General features: G+C 44.2%; 1 protein-coding gene across 1 annotated transcript in view; it reads left to right on the forward strand.

Annotated features, from left to right (window-relative positions):
- The window catches only part of sptbn4b (spectrin, beta, non-erythrocytic 4b), a 48657-nt gene that overhangs the window by 21532 nt on the left and 3470 nt on the right, over positions 1-23655 (forward strand). The window contains exons 23-41 of the mRNA XM_028419378.1: positions 32-234; positions 1590-1680; positions 5247-5393; positions 14541-14804; positions 15845-16069; positions 16181-16270; positions 16416-16694; positions 16860-16990; positions 17166-17370; positions 17539-17784; positions 17920-18054; positions 18650-18894; positions 19020-19158; positions 19314-19398; positions 19496-19692; positions 19795-20837; positions 20914-20974; positions 21052-21308; positions 23446-23616. Of these exons, the coding sequence (XP_028275179.1) occupies positions 32-234; positions 1590-1680; positions 5247-5393; positions 14541-14804; positions 15845-16069; positions 16181-16270; positions 16416-16694; positions 16860-16990; positions 17166-17370; positions 17539-17784; positions 17920-18054; positions 18650-18894; positions 19020-19158; positions 19314-19398; positions 19496-19692; positions 19795-20837; positions 20914-20974; positions 21052-21308; positions 23446-23616 (4214 nt within the window). The remainder of the gene's footprint in view (positions 1-31; positions 235-1589; positions 1681-5246; positions 5394-14540; positions 14805-15844; positions 16070-16180; positions 16271-16415; positions 16695-16859; positions 16991-17165; positions 17371-17538; positions 17785-17919; positions 18055-18649; positions 18895-19019; positions 19159-19313; positions 19399-19495; positions 19693-19794; positions 20838-20913; positions 20975-21051; positions 21309-23445; positions 23617-23655) is intronic.

Genomic DNA, 23655 nt, shown 5'->3' on the forward strand with positions numbered 1-23655 from the left:
TGCTCCTTTCCTTCCCGTCTCCATCTGCCAGGAGTCAGCCCTTGCTCACGTGGAGCTGCCCACCACGGTGGAAACAGTCGAAGCAGCCATAAAGAAACACAAGGACTTCACCACCACCATGGAGCTAAACCTGCACAGGATCAAAGCTGTGATCGAGGCAGGAGAGAGTCTGATCAGCCAGAGCAACATCTACTCGGAGCGTATTAGGGAGCGCATCGACACCCTTGCCAATAGGTAACAGATGCCTTCACAAAAACAAAGACAGGAACAGACGATCAAAATCTGTAAAAAATAACCTAGAAATATTATATTATACACACGAAACAGCTCCTAAAAATAGTTTCAATACTGAAGATCTCCATTTTTAACCCTTCCAAAGGTTTCTGGCCTTTTGCATTCAGCACATAGTTAAGCAGCTGCCCCTTCACATTATAATGGTTATAAAAAGAATAACAGCAGCTAAAAAATGAGACCAATTGTTAGTGAAACAAAAGAGCCTGGACTAAACTGACAACTGACCATGAAATCTATATGAAAGCTGAGCTGGCGGCATGCGTTGTGTATGTGTGGGAGGGGTTATTGGGGGTTGGGTGTTTGTGTGTGTGTGTGTGAAACAGTGTCCTAACAATAGCAATGTGGAGATCCATATGGTTTTTAGATTAAATTTACATGTATTAACACAGTGAGCATCCATTTCTGCCATAGAGACGGATAAATAAGTTACACGTTACATTGTAGTTCTGTCTTTTCACAATTAGTTCATTCATTAAGGTTTTTTTTTAAGGTTTTTTTTTTAAAAACAAATATCTGGTGTACACATATTGGGCATATTTTTTTTAGCAACAGTGACTTTTTATTTAAACATGCAACTATTAAAACAACAGCTTTTTGTCAGTAAACATTTCCATCCAAAATGTTTAGGATTAACTTTTATATTCCCAATAAAGACATTACCTGAGGGGAAATGTAATATTTCTAAAGCTGCAAGCTGTGTGATACTCAATATTCATGTGTAGTTCTTTCAGTGCTTTAGAATTAACGACACAGTAGTAGTAGTAGTAGTAGTAGAGTATTCTACTTTTTGCATTTCTCTGGAAGAGTCAATATTCTAAAAAAATTCTGAAAACATTTTACTAATGTTATCGAACCACATAGTCATGCATGATGCAGTTTTTTAAATGTAATCATGCTTCTCTCCAGCCTTGCAACCTTTTGCCTCGCTTGTTTGTTTGCAGAGCTGACCAGAAACTGGAAAGACGATGCTTGTAGCAAACTGCTGTAAAAACTCCACATGAAATGCATAATCTGAATGCACTGTATACATGTCATCAGAATCCTCCAAAAAACAGCCTCAATAAGAAAACCCTTACATTATTATTGTTATTTACATGCCCTGTATCAGATTTAGAATAACTGGTTTTTGTAAATGTAAATTGTAAATGTGCTCTTCCAAAGCTGAATATATAGAAGGAAATTTATAATTAATTTAGCCAGTGTTAAAATAATTAAAAATACATTTATGTTACACTTCTGGTAATTGATTAGGTATTGTAACTTGACTCTGATTGACCTATTTCTCATTCTTTCAGAGGAAATCAGAACAGAGAGCTGGCGCAACAGTGGCTGGAAAAACTCAACGACCAGTGGGAACTTCAGAGGTTTCTTCAGGACTGTCATGAGGTAGGAAGCTAATCTAGCTGTCTACATGTTGGTATCATAGGTAAAGAAAGAGATGACTTTTTATTTCTTTATTATCAAATGTAGGTTTTTCTCTGTACTACTGTATGTACGGTATAATTGTATGATTTGTGAGTGCTGACCAAAATCATGTCAACACTGTGCAGAGGTAAAAGCGGACTTTGAGGTTACCCACTTCTTAATCTGTGTCGTTGATATGGTCTGCCCCTCATGTGTGTCCAGTTTTGTTGCACATGGCTCACCTCTGCGCTCTGCTGCAGTTTTTGCTTCCTCACTGTGCATAGTCACCAGCTGCTTTCTGGGCCAAAACCTTGTTTAGTTTCAGCAACTTTCTCTCTTTGGCTCACCTGAATAATTCAGCAGCACAGTTCCTCATCACTAATTCAAAGGAGGAACACTAATTCATGTGTACATAAGAGTGTGTGCGCACGTGTGCATGAGTTGTGTGTCAGTCATATATCTGTGTGTGTGTGTGTGGCTTACAGTGGGCGACTGACACTGCGTCAGTCTGAAGGAACCTGATCTCTCAGCTGGGAGGCCGTGTTCTTTGGTTCAGGCCAGGCTGCACCCTTGTGTTTCCTGCTACTCACTGCTGCTCTCTGTCCACACACTCCAACACATTGGCACAACATGTCAACCAGATAGGTTTGCTGCACATCAACAGTTTTTTACTATGAGCCTGATCAATGGGTAGATGACTTTTTCAGATCTACTACAAAAAAAAAACATGACCATAAAAATGGACAGGACAGGGCACCTTGTCACACAGGCTAGGTTTTTGGGAATGTAGCTATATCTGAAATGACTAAAAAATACATGTTTTCTCTTCTTACATAATGTTTAAAAGCACCTCATCCCCCTGCCTCTTCCACCCTATCCACAGTACACCTGTGTCTTCAGGACAAAAGGGGACTCAAGAAGTGAACTTAGATCATGCTGTAGCTTTTTACCCAGATTCACCTCCTGGTCTGTTTCAAGAAAAGAGCAGGTGTATGCCCAGAGGCTAAACGGCTAAATAAATGTGTATCTACTACATGAATACAACACATGCTAAGTCACACTTTATAAAGCTAATGACAAATGCTCACTCTGCCCGTAGTGTGAGTGTACACACACACACACCACAAAATTGCAGTCACTGCATCTGTGAGTGTCTGGTTTGGAGGTTTTATAAACCGAGCAGAGTTGCTTAATGTAGTAGTTGGTTGTGGACTGTACCACAATGTACTCCCGTGTTACTATGTTAGTTTAACTACAGGACAGACTTGATTTTGAGTCATTGATTTCATATCATGATACCGTGAAGTATGATGTTACAGATGTCCAAAGTCTAACATTTGCAAAGAGGAAAGACAACATATTTTTTTCTCCTCCCCTCCACCCATCTATTCTCATCCTTCCTACCCCCAGACAGCACACTCACACACTCTCTCTCCCTTCTCCTCCTCTCCCCTAATTCAATTCATTTACAGTCTCGAGGGGGGCATCAGGCTGTGACCCTCCATGACCCTCCACGATGCAGTCATGAATCCTGTGCATGTGTGTGCAGTCCTTACAAGCGTCTGCTGCTTCATGTATGCATGTGAATGTGTGAGGTGTGTTTACTCCTTTTAGCTGGTGTGTCCTTACCAGTCTGTACAGTGTGTAATAGCTTCAGGGAGAGGTGACAAACAGAGGGGGCGTTGGATTGGTATCTAGCTCCGGTCTGTTAAAGGAAAGACGAGCAGTAAATCTATCAAACTACATATACGTCATTAAGGATAATTCACTGTCCTGTCCAGTTCTTTTGTTCCTGTCCCTCTTCTCCCCACTATCAAACCCTTTCTCTTTGCCTTCAGTGTCCAATCCTCCACTCTCTCTCTCTCTCTCTCTCTCTCTCTCCCTCTCTCTTCTCTCTGCTTTACCACTGCAGCAGCGTCAGGCAAGCTGGAGACAGAGAGTACAGCTGCCTGGGACTGCTGCAGAGAGGAGGAGAGGGATGATAGAGGGGGTGATGTATTTAGAGCAGGAGAGGAAAGATAAAACAAAAACAGCTGTAAAGGAGTCTTGAGCGCGGCTGGTAGCGGAGACCAGCATGCTTCAGTCTGTTAAAATAAATTATATATAATTATATAATATATCATAAAAATGAGTCTTTCCCCATCCATCCTTCAATTCTCATCTTTGACACCATTTAAAGCCCACCCCCCCACCTTCTCCAGCTCAGCATCATTAGCCGTGACCGGTGAGCCTGGAGGCGTTGCCTGCATCCCCTGCCCCCCAAAAATCCCAATCCTAGGCTTTTGCTCCTCCCTCTCCTCGTCCTCCTCCTCCTCCTCCACTCCATCTCTCCTGGCCATGCAGCTTGTTGGCTCACTTGCCCACTCGTTGAAGGTGTGAGGCAGGGGAGGGGTGCCTGCGTACTGGCTCGGCTGCCTGCCATTTTATTGTTTTGGGAGAAGGGTTTTTTCTTCTTCTTCTTCTTCGCTCAGTTATCCTCATTCTTTCCCTCCTGCTCGTCACTGATCCACCCCCGCCCCTCCTCTCTCCCCTCGTTGAGCGTACAGCGAGTCCTCGGCAACACAGTAAGGAGGGGACAAGAGAGAGAGAGAGAGAGAGAGGAGAGAGGGGAGCGCAGCCTCAGTTTGAAGTCTTCAATCTGTGTCTTCCCTCCAGTGTTGTTGTTATTTACCCTTCTGCCTGGCATTTTCCTCTCACCTTTGCACCACTGGCTTGTGTTCGGCTTTCCAAAAAGGGCTCCTCTCCTCCCTTTCGTTCCTCTCCTCTTCTTCTTTTTCTATCTGGCTCTGCGGTGAAGAGCATCTTTGCATGTGTGTGACGGCAGACCAGCGAGGATGCGGATACCAGCGGCTGCCTGCAGCTGCCACAACCCTGTGGGCTGTTCCTGCTAAACGCTGCCGGTAAACTGGTTATTTGTGTTGTGTTAAGAGGCGCAGGGAGAATGTAGCATGCAGGTATAAGGATGCTGATGAGGGATAGGTGAGGGTGCTGCCGCTGACCTGAATACTGTGATGATGCTGTCAGCGCAGGCGTGGGGTATTTTTACAGTGTGTTTGCCTCATGCGGCCAATCTGTGTGTGCAAAACGTGCACATTTTACTCTATTTATACAGAGTGGATGTGGATGTGTGTTGCAGGGGGATCGTCTGCTGTGTGGGTGTGTGTTGGTGGTGTGGACACTATGATCTGTTGTGCTGTGTGCTGCCATGCTTGTTGGTACACGTGTGTCTGCTTACATGTGCTTGCTGTGTGTCATTAAATATTAATGTCTGTCTGTTTGACCTTGTATTTCCTACTATATGCGGTTTGTTTATCTACAGAACACTGTTTGTATTTTATTTTTCCCACTTTTTAACAGAAAATATAGTGAAAACATACTTACATATGATAATTCATCATGTACTTATTTGTGGATTTGTGGGAGTTTTGGTAGATCCAGATCATTTTAAAGTGCGGAATCACTTTCTGTAACATCACCAGGCCAGTATTTGTTGTTGTTGTTGTCTTATTTGTTATGCATTAATATGTCTCTCCCTTTCTCTGATCCAGCTGGGAGACTGGGTGTGTGAGAAGATGCTGATGGCGAGAGACAGCAGCCGAGACGAGACCCAAAAGCTCCATAAGAAATGGCTGAAGCACCAGGCTTTTATGGCCGAGTTGGCCCAGAATAAGGAATGGCTGGACAAAATTGAAAAGGTGAGTTTCTGCCGTCCATCCAAAGAAAGTTTTCAACCCTTGCAGGTGCATTTCTGCTGCACTCCTCTCTGCTTGTAGTGGAATTGAATGAGACAAAGTATCACTGTGGAGTGTGTGGTTTATTTTGTTGTGTCAGACTTTCAACACTAAGCAGTGAGTGATGTCACGACAGAGAGAATGAGTGATCTAACACTGGTTCAGAGACTAGGTCACATAGATCACCATTTGTGTGGTGATATTTTAAAAAACGGTGAATACAGTGTAGACAAAACATGCACATATTAGTATAGCAAATACGTGGACCATGCTTTAATAATAACTTAAAATTTCTACACCTAGATAATCTGACATGGGGGCAGCAGTGGCTCAGTGGTAGAGCAGGGTTGTCCAATAACCGGAAGGTTGGTGGTTCGATCCCAACTGTTGCTTTTGCACTTTACCCACATTGCCTCCAGTGTACTCACTGGTGTGTGGCGTTCCTTGCCGGTCACAAATTTCCCCTCTGTGGGACTAATAAAGGATTATAAATTAAATTAAAATAAATGGTTTTCATGTCATGTACGGCGATACCATGTACTGATAGGATACCAATGTGTTTTAGGTATGGATATGATTAAAAACATGAACAAATATGGAAGGATCTATGGATATTTATTATCTAGGATGTGAGTCAGAAGAGTACAAATAAATTAAGACTAAGACTAGAACCTGCCAAAGTGTTGTCACATTAGTTAATTTGATTTCCAGTTTTGTGGCGTTAGCTAAACGGCTAACAAGGCTTTTATTTTACTCCTGAAAAATGGGGTATCAGATCGCTGCCAATATCAACGCTGCATTTTAGGTTGCATGGGAGGCAATACTACTATCAACTAATAAAATAGAAGGACAAGTTTTAAAAGACAAATAGCTCCTGTCAAAAAATAAAGGTTAAGGTTTGTTTATCTACAGACACCTGACTATCATATTTGTTCTAAACTGATGTATACACTAGCCTTTGTATTCAACACTCAAGTGCTTAACTCACTTAATCAAAGCGTAACAAAGCCAGTGGCAAGGTCAAAAGTATTAGAGAGGGGGCTTAGAAATAGAGAGAGGAGTACTGCAACCTTCACCACTGCTCTCTGTCCTGATACGATCTGTTTCATATTAAGGCAGCACGACAGCCTCGTGTCTGAAGCTGCAATCAACACAGATGTAATTGGGTTAGCCAGTGTTTTCCCCAGCTGCATGTCAAGGTTACACAAGGTTGTTGTGTTCACACTCATCATTGCTGTGGGGTCACACTTCTTCTGTTGTCTCAGATATTTGTGGCCCTTCATGTTGTGTGTGTGTGTCTGTGTGTTGTGTTCATGTTGATGTTGTAATACTACACATTGCCCTAAATGCTCCGTTGTCCATAGAGTTGTGTGTTTGGTGTGTTTTTCCCAGGTTTGGTTGGTTTGCCACCTCATGTTGTGATATGCTGTGACATCTGGAGAAAATGAAAGCAAAAAATATTTAACACAGCCATTGTCAGGTGATTTTCAGCAGTGTTCCCACACAATTAGACATGGTGTGAGATGACCTTTCAGAGGACTCGGAGGGAGTAACACTGAGGGGCTGCTGAGACAGTTTTGACAGTACACATGGACGCTGATGGATCCATATGGGCTGTTGTAGAAAATCAAACATGTGACTGTTTAGTTAGCAGGCTGTAATTCTATCTGATGGAGTGTATGCTATAAACAAATCCTGGCAATGCATCTGTTCTGAAGACAGCCAGAGACTCAGTGTTTGTGTATTTCACATGTGAAGCAACACTGCAGTGACACTACAGTTATTATCTTGAAGCTTAGCATGTATTCTAAGTGGAACATTAAACATTTCTATGCTGGGTGTGTTTCAGTCATACTACATCCAGATTCACCATGGTTCATGTAGCTGACTGTGGCACAGCAGATGAATCCTCTGCAGTCTCATACTGGGCTGGGCTGACAGCGAATTCCCCTGGTGGAAGCTGTTTGAACAGAGCCAAGGCTGTTTTATGTGGTATCTGTGCAGCACTGTTCAGTAACTCTGGCATGGTGAGATTGCAGCTAATTGTAACTTACTGGTACAGGAATTTATATAAAATGAAAAACTTGGTTGAAATATTGCGTCGTCTCTCTGTGCTTGTCCCGTTAGCCTGCTCTTCACTGTTAGCATTGTGGTTGATGGCTATACAGGTAGGCAGCTTCACCCATTACTGGCCTTTTAGCTGTTCATTATGTCTAATTACGTTCTTCTTCTGATATGGGCACTGCAAATTTAGTGTGCATGTTATAATGTGGGGGCATTGGCCGACCGATGTGTAATGATATTCAGTGGTACAATGTGGAGATAGCGGGATGCATAGCCTGAGAGCTCTTTCATTATACATGCATAGGTCACATGCTTATCTGAAGGAAGAGTACGGTTACTGAAAAATGCTTATAGAAGGACGGTGAGATGGTGAGGAGGGGAAAAGCTTTAGTTCACCTGTGCTACTCTGATCTATAAAGTAGTCATTTGTAGTTTTAGGTATTAGAATAATGTATTTCTTTGTTTTCATCGTAGGATAAGTATGTATTTTTACAACAGTAACAGCCTACATGACAAATCTAACACTACTCAAATAGTACTGTTATGTGAAAATGAAAACGTGAGAGTCCAGTGAGTAAATCAAAGTTGTTCAGAGACTTCTGTGTGAAGTCTGTTCTCAGTGCAGGATGAGTCTCCATCTCTTCTGCACTCAAAGTCTGAAATAACATCACAGGCTCCGAGCAATCTGTCCACACACACACACACACACACAGAAAGAGAAGGTCACAGTCTGTTTAGAAGCAGTAAGTATCATCATATATTAGCAAAACGGCTAACAATAGCTCATGATAGCTGACATGAGTTTATTTTGGACAATAAAGATCAAGGAAAACACATGTTTAGCATCTTTGTGTGCATGTTGTACAGTATCTGTTCTTCACATTGTGTCTGGTTTTTAGTTTTTTTTGGGTTTATGTTTAAAAAAAGGTGAATTTGTAGGAACATGTAATTATGCCATTGATGTGTTGTTGTTTTACCGACTGTACTCATCCCCCCTCGTGCTCCTCAGTAGAAGACTGTATTCACACCAGGCCGTCCTGCTGTTGGCAGTTAGACAAGGTTCAGTCTCTGAAGTCATACATGGCAGCCGTGCTCACCTCACAACCATTTTTCCATGGCCATTGCTAGGCAACCTGCAATTTGTTTTGTAACGGAAATTTATTATTGTTTTATGAGGATTAATACTCTTTGCTGGCTACTGTTAGAAATATTCTGTTGAGGTCATCCTGCAGTCTGCAATGGGTTAAAGCTCATATCACAGTCTGCATGCCATACTACGTTCTCCTTTCCTGTCACTCTTGACAGGTGGATCAATAAATAATCAATTAAATGTTTTTTATTTGTTGTTGTTTGAAGAGCCGGTTGTTGTCCTGTTGGCTTTGGTGCTTCCTGTCCAAACACTGCATGGTGTGCCCTGATTGTGTCTCTGCTAGTGTCCTCTGAGAGCGTTCAGTCTAATTCTGTACGGGGTAAAAACTCCTCTCTGCTGTGAAGGATTTTGTGAAGCACACTGCCTGTTTTTTTGGGGGGGTAGCATTTACCATCTGTGAGTGCATGTGAATCTGTTTGTACAGTGTGTACAGCTGGTAAACGTTAAACAGGCTACCTGAGCTGTTTAAAATAAATGTCCCAGGGAGTCTTTGGTAGATGCAGATGATTTCTGATGTTTGTTTTACATACTTTATCCTTCTTTTCTTTCTCTTCTCCATGTCCTTGTTTTTTGTTTTTAACTGTTGCACCAGACAGTAAGACACTATAGAAGGGTAGTTAAGGGAAGGCTTTTAAATTATATCAAAAAATATCATGAATATGCCGTTGCTGAGAAGGTCTGGACCTCTGTGCCTCATCTGTGTGTGTTAATTCTTACATTAAAAAACATTTTGGGGAGCCTAAAAAGGAGAGAATTATATGAAAAAGGCCGACGTTCTTCCTTTAGTGTGTAGGTGAGTGTCAGTGAAGGGGGTCACCCCAGCAGAGGGGATCTTTTCGATGATTATGATGCAACTCACGTGCTGCGTCAGCTCGCTGTGACGTCAGGCAGCCGTCAGCAAATGGAGCAATGTGTCTCCTCTTTCCTGTGCTTGCTGCGGTTGCCTGGCAACAGCTGCCCATTCCCTACGCCCTTCTCCTCATCTTCCTTCCTCTCTTCGTACAGCTCATGTGTGAAGGTCATCCCTCCATCCCTTCCCGCTCTCTCTCTCTCGCTCTATCTCTCCTCCCTCGCATCAAGTGCTAGCATTCTGCTAATTCTTCTTCCTCCTGTTCCAATCTCTGACCCGGAAACTGATCAAAGTCTGCCTCATCATCCTACATGTTCCAAAACCTTAAAGTAAAGGAGTGTGTGTGGTAACAGAAAGAAGTACCTGGGCTGATATGAAACAGATTTACTGTTGTATTATATTGGATGCTAGATTTAAAACTCTTGATAAAAAAACACTCCATCGCCTTTCGGTGTCTCTCATGAGTGAGTATTAGCCACATGTAACACGTCTCCTCTCTCATTGTCAGTGTTAGATACACACACACACACACACCAAAATAATGCTGCTCCAGGGTATTGATATCCAGCCTTTAGCAGTGGGTGTTAATGTAGTGTAGTATAAAGATCCAGATCTAATAAGCTGAGGTTTGCAGTGTTCTGAATGTATAATGCAGTGTTTAATCAATAACTGCTGCTCTGTCGCTGCAGGATGACTGGGCTTCCTGCACAGGCCAGATAAACAAATCTGAATATTTGTGGATTTGATCTTGTGTGAAGCTGTGTCAAAGTTTATGAATGAATGGACTAAATGAAAGTGTGCCAAATGTGGTCCACATGTTTTCTTAAGGCAAGTAACGTTTATTTATGAGGATAATTATGAGGAAAATTGAGGATAGATGCCCCCTTAAATCATCTCACATCCTTACAGGAACTTTGACCTGATTGTTTTTGGCCTTGACTGGAATGGCTTAAACTATTTTCTCTTTTATTTTAGTGCACATAAGTGCAGCTTTCTCCTTTCCTTTTGAAAATATAAGCACTGTACTATCTCCCTCAGTGCATTAAGCTTTGACCTGTAGTTTTGTGCTGGCTCTGCACTACAGGAGAAAGTGTGTGTGAATGAGGGAGTGTGTGTGGGTGTGTAGGCGGTGTGTAGGTATGTGCACTGAGAACATCAATGGGGCACTCTCACTTAGAGCGATGAGACAGGGATCTGCTGTTATAATTATTATTCCTTTCAATCAATTACAGATTTGTTTAGACACTTTGGCATCACTAGTCATGCCAGAAAGATATGCATGATTGGACTAAACACAGAGAGGACTGAACGAGACAAGAGCTCTGTTTCGACTTGTCCTCACACACACACATCAGAGGCACGTAAAATTAAAGCTACACAATGCAACACAATGCAATTAAAGACGTTTCACCACCCTCCCTGTGGCTTGCTCTGATATTTATATGCTACAGGACAGGATTCAGCAGTTCACCTACACCTTAAAGACAATGGTCACTCCTTTGAGGATAAGAATGTCCACATTCTAGACAGAGAGGACAGATGGTTTGAAAGAGGAGTCAAAGAAGCCATCTCTAAAGGGAGTAGGAGGGCTGAGGCATCAGTTTTCATCTGTTTACAACTCTTATCTCTTCCTAGTAGGTTTCACCGCCCCATTCAAACCCTAACAATAGGCCGTCAACTAGTCCTGCAGCAGAACTGAAGAAGCCAGACGGGGGAGTGGCGAAACGTCTTAAAAAAAAAAAAAGCCTCGAGTCCAGTTGCCTTGATTTAAAAACTCTTGGACGTCATTATAATGTTCAATGTTCAGTGCACCAATGTAGCTCCTCTCGTTGCACTGAGTTCATATCAGAAAGGAAAAAGCATTCTAATGAAATGAAACCATTGGAACGTTTTCTTCTGTACCTCCTCAATCCTGGGGCGCTCTTACCTTTTTAATGCTGCACTCAGGGGACTGAGAAAGACAAAGAAAAAACGACCAGTCCTTTAGTGGAAGTGATGCTTTTACAGCAGAACAGAGGAGGAGAGGAGAACACTTTTGAGGTAGATGGAACTACAGTGAGTGCATATTCCTTCACTCTGTTAGCCAGTGCTTGCTTCCCGTGTGTGTGTGTGGGTGACAGCTTATGACAGCCTTTTCTCACATTTCTGTGCAGCACAGAACTAGACAGAGATAAGAGAAATACATCCAGACATTGTGATAATTTCATCATCCATATTTTTTGCACATTCCATCATTGCACACTAAATGCCTGGCTTTGTATTAGAGCGTACGGATTTCTCGTTTCAGCTGTTATGGCTGCTGAAGCATCAGGATAAAGTATCAGGGGATTCCTCTGAGGAGAGGATGATGTATCAGTTTCACGAAGCATTATTTCAAGGCAAACCAATGTCACCAGTTATTCACGTTAGAGGTGAGAGCTGTAATCAGGAATGTGCTGAGCAGTTGTTGCCGATTGGTTGGACAAGCAGATTTTTTTTAACATGCGGAGTAAATATTGACGCGGTAGCTGCAGTGGCCTGAGAGCGACAGACCCACTGACCAACAGAGTGTCGGCAGTGTGACGCTCAGGAGCAGATGTCTGCTGTGAAAGACAAACCAGACACCAGAGTGAGGACGACCCATCTGTTACTGTTAGCATCAGTGCTCCATCAGGGGTCCCCTCTCTCTGTCCTTCAGGGCTTCTTCCTGTACTTCACTTTACACTCTTCCTCAGTTAACCCTGCTTCATATGTGATTAGTATCATCACAATCAGATATCACTGCTGATTTTTTTTTAAATGCTAAAATGAGTCATTGCTAGTCGACAATGAACATTTAATCCATTTTTTTTAATTTAACCTTTTTTAAAGGTTTTACTGGAGACTCTAAATTTGCCATTTGTGGTTGTGTCTCTGTCTGCTCCATGCGATAGACTGGCACTCTGTCCAGGGAGTACCCTGCCTCTCAGCCACTGACAGCTGGGATCGGCTCCAGATCCCCTGTGACCTTGTGTAGGATAAAGCAGTTAAGAGAACAGATGGATGTATGGACGGATGTACATCTTAATGTGCTGCCATCTGCAGGACTTTAATTTTTACAACCAACCCTCTTTATCTGAAAGACAACACATCAGTGTTAATATGGCTGCTAGCTAACAGTAATTTGATATATTTTAGTTTTGACAACATAAAAAGGAACCAGATCAGTTTTTTTATAGGTGAGTAGTTTGTTCCAAATCAAACTTATTTTCACTGTGTATCAGATTTGAATCAATAAAAACAATGTACACATAATATATGATAATTGGATTACTTACAGGAGAGGGAAATATGTTCAGATCACTGCAGCAGATACTTTAACTTTTAGTCTGCAACATGCCAAAAATGCTTCCATCCTTTAATTACGATAATGTTACTTGATAGCATCTTTCACCTGACCTTCCCTACTTAGTAAATGTCAGTGTCTCTCTGTGCCTCCAGTCTGCAGCACAGGCTTTCTCTTTAAAATGTGTCCAGGTACAAAGCTGTGTCCAAGAGTAAAGGCAGCGGACATGGATTCTCCTGTTCGCTGTGGGATCTCTGCAGATGCTGTTCCTATGAGCAGTGGATGATCACTGTTTGAACTGAGTATATGTGTGTGTGGAGCAGCAGCTCTGAGTTGGTGGGTGAAGCCGCTCAGGCCCACGCGGCCCTCCCACTCACATGTATCAGCAGCCGGAGTAACACTACACTAGAATGGAAGCTGACGTAATGTGCAAACAATGAAAAATACCGGACTGTAAAACCACTCTGTTTGTGGGAAACCAGAATAGTCTGTGTGTAAAGTTTGTATCATCACTCGACACTTCACACTGCTGGTCCTGATGTTTGGACCGGAAACCTCCTTATCACACCAGTACAGGACAGTTTCCCATCAAGAGGCTGCACTGCATGTTTTTAGGTTTTATGATAACCTGAGTGAGTCAGGCAGGATGTCGTCCTCTGTGGATGATGAGTCACGGCTCAGAGTTACTTCACCATCCTGGCAGAGCCTGAAATCCCCCCAAAGTACCAAATGTTGAGAGAGAATTGAGTTTGGCAGAAAAATATTCCAGACTATCAACTTACCATTTAGACAGGACTGCAATTTATTTGTTCAAAATCTCTTGTAATTTTTGTCACACAAAATTTATTTTTTTGTATATGTTAGCTGCCAGAACAGCCTAACTGCCGTATTTATGCACTAATTTAATAGTTTAACTGATTAGATTTAATCAAATAGAGTCACTTTTTGTCCTCTTTGTTTTGTTTTTTTAAATATTTTTCTGCGTTGATTCATTTTTCTTTATTTGCTCTCGTTTTTTTTTTCTGTTACTAACACACAAACCAGACAGGCTGAATATCAATTGGATGGGGGAAGACGAATTTCACTCTGGGGGGTGGCAAAATGGGAAATAAAGAAGGTAGCAGGTGAATAAGGGGTGTGTGTGTGTGTGTGTGTGCATCCAGTGGGGGGTTCGGAATGGGATGAGGTACGAAAGGGGGCAGAAATATGAAAAGGAGAACACAGAGAGAGAGAGTGAGATGAGGGGGGAGGGGAGTGTGAGGTAGTTTATGAGCCATTTTGATACGAGGAGGTTTAATCTCTTCACACACACACATGCTGGCCCACACACAGTCGTTGCTTATTATTACTCCAACATTTATGTGAAAATGTGCAGATGTGACAAACCAGAAATCTTTTTTTATGCTTTGACCTTATCTGGTCATGGTTATGTTTACATTCCATTAGGACTGCATTTATTATAGAGTTTTATTATTGATTATGAAAGATTATTTTCTCAAGTCATTGTATAGTCTATAAAACGTCTGGAATGATAAATGTCTCAGTATGTGAAACACACTAGCTTCTCAGAAACAGCCCTACCTCACATTTAAATCATTCAACAATAAGAAAACAGGAAAATATTCACATTTGAGAATCTGAAACCAGTCAACTAATGTAAATATATATTCATAAATGTATACGTCTTAACAATAATGTTGTCTTTTTATAATCCCCCTCTGTGTCTTCCTCCTGGCCATCCAGGAGGGCCAGCAGCTGATCCAGGAGAAGCCGGAGCTCAGCCCGGTGGTCCGGAGGAAGCTGGAGGAGATCAGGGAGTGCTGGCAGGATCTGGAGAGCACCACTCAAGCCAAAGCCCGCGCGCTTTTTGAAGCCAACAAGGCCGACCTGCTGGTGCAGAGCTATGAAAGCCTTGACCAGAGGCTGGGCCAGCTGGAGGGTCAACTGGTCTATGTGGACCAGGGACAGGACCTTACCACTGTCAACAAGCAGCTCAAAAAACTACAGGTAGACACAGTAGCTATTGGCCACTAATATTTGATGTGTCTCATTTTTTATTTGACTTTATTTTAAAATATATTTTTAATTTATTCTGATATTTATTCTGTCATTTACTGAAACATTTTGTGTTCCCATTTTATTTAGCTTTGACCTATATGCCAAAAAAACCCTTTGAGGCCCTGCTCTCCTTTGCATGTTGAATGGTGTCTGAATGATTCACTGTTTATTTTATTAGCACCTCACAGTGATGTCCTCATTTCATTAATATTCAAACAAAACCTCATGTCTGGAAATGACAGCGTCATCTTCTCACTGTGTGCCTGCAAAGCTTTCTGCTTTATTTTTTTATTTGTGTTGAGCCTTCAGCATTCCTGCCAACATGGCGAGCTTTCATTTGAGTTTCATCCCAAGATCAAATCATAAATGCTATTGATAGAAAGTTATTGAGTAGGATAATCCTTCAGCATCTTTCGGAGATGTCATGCTCATTGACGGGCAAGAAATGAGTACAAGGGTGCACAACGGGGCCTCTGAGCTGCATTTTGCACATTTCTTCAGTGGACAAAATCAGGTCACTCTAGATATTTTTAATCATGCAAAAAAAATGAGCAAGTGTGCCAAGATACCTTTCATTTCATTTTTTAATAAGTTAATACTATGAAGTACATTTCATAAATGAAAACATTTCTACTGATGTTGGGATCAAACTCTCCATCAGTGACGGCGCGTCTCTGCTGACACACAGATTCATCCACTCATGACTTCATCATTTCATCAGACATCTCTCACTTTCCTCTCCCACAGCATGTCGCTTACATGCCACCATTAGCACTGCTTTACCACATCATCCTCACTCCAAACCACACTCCAGTACCCAGCATCCATCCTGGCAAGGGTACAGTAACCTTCACTACACTTCCTGTCTTATCAGCCATCGATTCCTCCACCCACTTTACTCTTGCCTCCTCTCACCTGCCTCAATCCTGTTCTTCTGTCTGATCATTTCCACTCTGTCTCTTCTTTCTCCTCCTCCCTTTCCTCCTCAGACCATGGAGACCCAGATGGAGGAGTGGTATAAAGAGGTGGGGCATCTCCAGGTGCAGGCATCCACCATCCCCCAGCAGACACAGGTCAAAGAGGCAGTAGGCGAGCGTCAGTCTGCTGTCGAAGCCAGGATGGTGCGCTTGATCGAGCCACTGAAGGAGAGGCGACGGATCCTGCTGGCGTCGAAGGAGGTTCATCAAGTCAGACGAGACCTTGAGGATGAAATTGTGAGTTGTGACAACAGAGGCGCTCAAACACAGGAAGTCATCAGACAGGAGTAGGAAATGTATGTACAGGTATATAACTTTCTTCTGGGTATCGTGTTTTTGTGGTCGTAGTTGTGGGTCCAGGAACGCCTCCCATTGGCCATGTGTCAGGATCACGGATCTACTCTGCAGGCTGTCCAGCAGCTCATGAAGAAGAATCAGGTGAGAAAATCAAAAAAGCAGCCTAAAGTTAATACAAAACAGCTAAACTAATGCAAAACACGGAATGAACATGCAAGCTCACATTCAGCTTCTCTTAACATGCAAACCGTAATCTGCTCATTTATGTTTTTCTCCTCCCTTGCAGACACTTCAGAGGGAGCTGCAGGGCCACAGGAGCAGAATCGAAGATGTCCTGGAAAGGGCAGCGATCATTGCCTCAATACGCAGTCCAGAGGCCGACTACGCCAGGGCCGGCCACGACCAGCTGGCACAGCTGTGGGCTCTGCTCTGGGCTGAGACGGAGAGGAGGCAGCTGGTCCTGGACGCCATGTACCAGGCCCAGCAGTACTACTTCGACACGGCCGAGGTTGAGGCCTGGCTGAGTGAGCAGGAGCTGCACATGATGAATGAGGAGAAGGGGAAGGTGAATTTATTTGTGAATTTATCTGTCTGATCTCATGTTTTGGATCATAACTCGTTACATAAGTGACATAACTAATTACTGTGCATTACTTTTCCACACAGACTAAGAGTTTTTGTGACTATATATACTACTTTTAAAGTGTGTGTTGTTTCCTCCACTCAACAGGATGAGCCAAGCACACTGCAGCTGCTGAAGAAACACTTGATCCTTGAGCAGACCATCGAAGACTATGCTGAGACCATCGGCCTGCTGTCACAGCAGTGTCGACAGCTGCTAGAGATGGGGCATCCAGACTGGTGAGCACACAATCTGACTGCCTCATCAGCTAAAGAGGAAACATTTATTTAATTTTCTGCATTGTGACCATAAGAGACTTTGATTTTAAAAGCCCTTTTTAGCCCTTTTCTAATCTACATACCTGCGTCAGTCCACCTTGTTATTTGTACTTAATCTGACTCCTCTCTTCCACAGTGAACAGATCAGCAAGCGTCAGTCACAGATAGACCGTCTGTACGTGTCCCTGAAGGACCTGGTGGAGGAAAGAAAGAGCCGTCTTGAGCAGCAGTACTGGCTCTACCAGCTCAACAGGGAGGTGGACGAGCTGGAGCAGTGGATCGCTCAAAGAGAGGTGGTCGCCAGTTCGCCTGAACTGGGTCAAGACTTTGAGCATGTCACTGTAAGTGTGTTGACAGATGGTAAATAAATAATAGATTTAAGAGAGATTTAATTTTCATGTATTGGCTCATAATAGGACATTAAAATGAAATTCACCACTAGTTTCATGTACAGCAGATCTCAAAGCATACGAGAGTAATTGATATTCAACACAATTAATTAATTCCAGGTTCTGCAGGAAAAGTTCACAGAGTTTGCATCAGAAACCGGCAGCGTGGGTCAGGAAAGAGTCATGGCTGTCAATCAGATGGTCGATGAGCTCATCGACTACGGTCACTCTGAAGCAGCCACCATCGCCGAATGGAAGGACGGGGTGAACGAGGCCTGGGCTGACCTACTGGAGCTCATGGAGACCCGCGCTCAGATGCTCGCGGCCTCACACCAGCTGCACAAGTTCTTCTCTGACTGCAGAGAGGTAAGATGTCTGAGGGGCAAAGATGAAGTCGGGTGACAACACTATTAATCATTTCACATTTATTTTACATAAACTAAATGTGAAAAAAGGAAATATACAAGACACTTCTGTACTGCATTATACCTTTATTTTCAGGTTTTAGCCCAGATTGAGGACAAACACAGGAGGCTGCCTGAAGTGCGGGCTCGGCAGGGCAGCACTGCCAACACCAGCACCCTGCAGAGACTCCTGCACAGCTTTGAGCAGGACATACAGCTGCTCGTCACACAGGTACAGTGAAACACACATAAACAAGGAAGCAAAACTCCCTGCTCCAGTCATGAGTAGTGTAGCATTCATCCTCTCTAATGTGCACCATGCTTCATCATTCATACGGATATGAAATTGATTATTTAAGCAAACAATTACTGGTTTACTTGTGCAGTGAAATGATGGCCTCTAAAATGCCCAAATCATTTGGACTAATTTTCTGGCGCGCTGATGTTCTGTCCTTCTGTGTCGAAGTTCAGAAATGTAATTAAATTAGCGTTAATTTGGTGCAGAGTGAGAGTGCAATTTTGGAGTCTGTGATTTTCATCACAAAGCTACTTTCTTGCTCTGCATTTAATTTTGCTTCACTCAGTGTCTGTCATGCACCTGGAGAACAGAAACATTGCTACATTTTCCTGAAGAACAATGCAAAACCACAGCTGTTCTGCAGTTTTTGGTGATAGGGCCTGTGCTGTTTGGCCCCAACAACAGCTGTGAGGACAGCTGTGTTTTGTGCGTCATTCAGAGAAAAACAAACCTTTTTAATTTTTTGTTTTTTCTTATTTGTTCAGTTTAGCTTTTTCTCCCCTAAACTCTGCTCTCCAACTCTTGTCAGGTGCGTCAGCTGCAGGAGAGCGCAGCACAGCTGAGGACGGTGTACGCCGGAGAGAAGGCTGAAGCAATCGCGTGTCGTGAGCATGAAGTGATGCAGTGCTGGAAGGAGCTGCTGACATCCTGCGAGGAGTGTCGGCTGCAGATAACCACTGAGACAGACAAGCTGAGGTTCTTTGGTATGGTCCGAGATCAGATCATGTGGATGGACTCAATAATCTGTCAGATTGGGACAGGAGAGAAGCCTAGGTATCTATACAGCACGGGACTAGGATAAAGCTTGGTCAAAGAGTGTCTCTGTGTAAAATGAATTGAGATTTTAAGATATATCTCTATGGTGAGTTAAGTTTCTGTGTCCTCTTTAACTCCTGCAGGGATGTGTCCTCAGTGGAGGTGCTGATGAACTACCACCAGAGTCTGAAGAGCGAAGTGGAAGCTCGAAGCCGAAGCACCCTGGAGTGTATTGAGATGGGGAAAACGCTGCTTGCTGCCAGGAATCCTGCAGCCGAAGAGGTGATTAGTAAATCACAACCCCTCAACAAAACCCCTCATGTAGTTGGTTTTTAGGAGGGTTTTCTATAAAATACCAAATTTGTGCCTAGTCTTTCATTCATGCACCACAAAGTCGATAAGAGAACTAATCAGACCTGTAATGTTGGGATTCTCAGATCAAGGAGAAGCTGGACAAGGTGATCGCTAAGCAGCATGAACTGTTAGAGAAATGGGACAAGCACTGGGAGGTCCTGCAGCAACGTGAGTCCATACTCAGACCTGCATTCTGGTGTAACCAGAGGTTACCAAGGTGTAACCATTGAAGGGACATTTTCTTCTTTTATCTTTTGCCCCTCAGTGTTGGAAGTTCACCAGTTTGCCCAGGAGGCGATGGTGGCAGAGGCGTGGCTGACTGCTCAGGAGCCTTTCATTAGCAGCAGTGAGCTGGGCGGGAGTGTCGATGAGGTGGAGCAGCTCATTCGTCGTCATGAAGCCTTCCGTAAAGCTGCCGCCACCTGGGAAGAGCGGTTCAGCTCGCTGCGTCGGCTCACCACGGTAATATCATCAAAAGTACTCTGTGAATACACACTTGACCTGTCTCATCGTTTGATTTTTAAGCTGGTTGTATCTGTGTGTGTGTGTGTTTTGTAAATAAAGGTGGAAAAGTTAAGAGCAGAGCAAAGCAAACTACCCCCGACCCCCCTCCTGGGTCGTAAGGTCTTCCTGGATCCCCAAGATGCTTTACCAAGCCCATCCACCCTTCCCCGCCTCCCACTCTCCCCCGTCATGAGACAGACTATCTATGAACAGAATGAGGCCAGCTCTCCTCCTTCTCCCTCACCTGTCACCCCTACACCCTCTCCGTCAACCGTTGCTCAGCGACTGGGGTCCACAGTCGCCAAATACTCTCCTGTGATGAACGGCTCCAGTTACCGCCATACGCTAGATGTCCGGCATGGTGGCGTAGTGGGTGTGGCTGCAGGATTAGGCCAGCCCGCTCCTTCCTCCATTGCATCTGTTGCCACAGCGGCCATGCTTGTCTCGGCCAACCAGGTGCGAGAAAGCGTCAGCGCAGCAAGAGACCAAGCAGTGAAAGTGATGAGTCACCTTCAGCCACCACAGGCAGCGAAGGAACTGGAGGTGAAATCGTCCCCGTATCTACGACAACCCAAAATTAAACACTTGGATGATGCTGTGACGCCTCTGCTTGTGGCCAGCCGGCTGGAGAAGGCGAGGGACAGGGGGAGGGAGAGAGAGATGATGATGGGAGAGATCGGGACAGAGAGAGCAGAGGTAGCTGTGATGGCTGAGGTGGTGCTCCAGGAGCCGAGCCGGGAGCGTCTGCACAGTGAGCCCACCAGAGGGCCTCGGGGGTCCAGGACTGACCCACTGGGCCATGCCGAGCCACAGGTTCAGACACACACCTACCACCGGGACCACAGGATAGAACGGCAGCTGTCCAGTGAGCAGCTGATCCAGGCACGAAGGGATGAGCTGCCTCAGGAGGTGTGGAGGGAACATGCCGAGAGGCGCGACAAACGGACGCTGGAGAGGCAAACGTCTAGCGAACAGGAGGGCCAAGGAGGCCATGGGAGCCATGAAGGCCGACGGAGAGAGAGGGACAGACACCGCCTAGAGAGACAGGAATCCAGTGAGCATGACACTGGCAAGGAGCACTCAGACAGACGCTCAGGAGGAGGGTGAGACGTTGATCATAATAAGGCGTCTTTTAGGATGGACAGTAGGGTAACTTTTCTGTGAATTTTCTTTCTACAGAGAAAAGAGATCCACGCTGGCAGAGATTGTAGAGCAGCTGCAAGAAAGAGAAGCAGCACAGGTCTGGAGACTCAATGTTTGCAAATACTCTTGTATGCTTCTTTCATTTCAGTAACTTATATTGTATGTGTATCTCAGGCCCGTGGTGAGGTTCCCCGCCTGCCTAACGGGATACCAGAGAAGTCTTCCCGTCCCGACCGGCCTCGAGCTCGGGACAGACCCAAACCACGACGTCGGCCACGACCCAAAGAGCCAGGAGAGACGACACGGAGGTCTAGGTCTGCTCCAGCCCAAAGCAGCCCTGCAGTCCCCCAGCCACCAACACACACAGCACACCATGAGGGCTTCCTTTTCCGCAAGCTAGACATCGAGAGCCTCAAGAAGAGCACCAATAGGTGGGTGTTCAGGGCCATTATGAAAATCCTAACACACTGGAGCGGATTATAGGAATCATACAGATGGACACTGGTGTCAAGTATCAGACTTTAGGAATTCTGATTAGTTAATGGCAGTTTGTTCAGGCTTAAATAGCACGGTACTCACAAAATCGTCGAGGTTCACAACTGCTCTCATGTCATCCCTGCCACCCCCACTTATTGAATCTACAATGTTGACATGGGCTTGACTTTAGCATGCTAAGCTAACACATATATGTTGAGCAGATACATCACAGACACCAAGTCAGTCATCACATGGTGCCTCACACTGTGCATGTAGACAGGCAGTATTTCTCAGGGATGCAAGAAGATTTGGATTTTTATTTACTTTGTTTACATAAAAATGTAAATAACAGCTGAGTTTCCCATTTCTATCAGGTACCAAACATTGACAGAAATGGAATGTGGAAATATTATATTGATACCTACCAGAATAGTTTGGCCATAAATCAGCAGTATGGCACAATTTGTTGTGATGCTGTGCGCTTGGTGGTACAATTCATGATTTGTTCATAATTTATCATAAAACGTCTCTACATAGTCGACTTTTTGAAGTTAGAAGTTCAGTGTTTTTCTCCATATTGTCACTTAATAAGGAGGAGTAATAAATCTAAACAGTGGCACCTCACATCGACTTCTCAGTATCTTGAATGACTTAGCACACCTGCAGAAATCACACTGCATGTGAAAACTCCGTGCATGATGCTTCTGATGCCTCCTGATCTAACACCAGCCCCACAGAATGAAACAGGAGAGTTCGGCTCGCTGACTGGCTGATGAATGCTGTGGGAGAGACGGTTGATAGAGCTGCTGGTCACCTAACCACACACACACACACACACACTATCTCTGACCTCCACAGATGACCACCCTGCTTTCTCCAGCCAGAGAGACACCATCTACACAGTCTCTTTCTCTCTTTGCACTGCCCTCTAGTGGCTGGGCTGATCACGCACAGCTAAAAAGCTCATCCCCCCTTCCAGCTTTGGATGAGTCCCACTCACGGCAATGGATGAGTGTGTCGTATGTACATGCCCTGTTATGTACATGGCAAGGTAAAGCATAATCCTGAATGGCTTAGATCCAGACAAGTGTGAATCTCCAAACTGCTCCTCGTTGTATGCTCTTGATACTGAGAGAGAGAGGATTGAGATTCAACCTGTCTCTGTGACATCTCTACCTGACGAGGCACTGAGTAAGTGGATGTGCACATTAATATTCTGTATTTCTCAGGATAACAGTGGTGCATGTGAAGACTGTTGACTCCTAATATTTTAAAAAAAGGAAAAGAGAAACATCTGGATTACAGCTGCTTTTTTCATCCCATATCAAACAAGAACTGTTCTTTATAGACAGCTGCCCTAGCATTAACACGTGCACCATTGTTTTTTTGCAGTATAAGTTGTGTTGTCTTTGTTAGAGGATTATTAAATCAGGATATTAAGCTGCACACAGATGGCTTCCTCTGACTAACATCTACAGTACTGTGCATATGCACTATGCATAATTCTTTACAACAAACAGAGTTTAAACATGAAGAATTCCTGAAAGTTTTGCACAGTACTGCATATTTCAAAGTAAGCTATCAGACTGGAATGTAGTGTGCATGTAAACACACTCACACAGGGGAGAAGAAGCATGGCGGGCTTTAATGTGTGTTGTTTTCAAAGTGCCATTTCACCAAACTCCTCTTTCTCTTTCCTCTTTTTCTCTCCTGCTGCTGCTGGCTGCTCCTCTTGTCTCCTCCAAGGTAAGTCATGTATGAGCCTCACTCACAAACTGAACGTGGCCTCCCTCCCCTCCCCTCCCCTCCATCCCCCACCTCCTCCGTCTGTCCGTCCGTCCGTTTGGTCTGTGTTTGTTTGGCAGTGTGTTTCCTCCTCCCTTGTTGGGGCTGGTGCATCCTGCCTACCTACCTGTCTGCTCTGGTCAGGTGAGTGAGGTTAGCTTAGCGACAGTGATTCTGCAGCTCGTCCTGACTCCTCTCATCTTCCCCCCACCCCACCCCAACCACCACTTCCCCCTGCTCCTCCCTTCCACCTTCTTCTCCTCCTCCACCTCCTCTTCCTTTCCCACCCACCTTCCCACACCACAGCAGGTCATGGGTCAACCTGTACTGCGTGCTGAACAAAGGGGAGATGGGTTTCTACAAGGACGCTAAGAACACCACCACGCCCTACAACAACGAGCCACTGCTCAACCTCTCCCACTGCCACTGCGATGTCACCAACGGCTACAAGAAGAAGAAGAACGTCTTCACGCTGAAGTAAGAAGCTGTTTCCAAACTCGTGCAGAACTGGGTTAA

Source organism: Parambassis ranga, chromosome 13 (genome assembly GCF_900634625.1).
Source record: "Parambassis ranga chromosome 13, fParRan2.1, whole genome shotgun sequence".
Taxonomy (NCBI): Eukaryota; Metazoa; Chordata; class Actinopteri; family Ambassidae; genus Parambassis; species Parambassis ranga.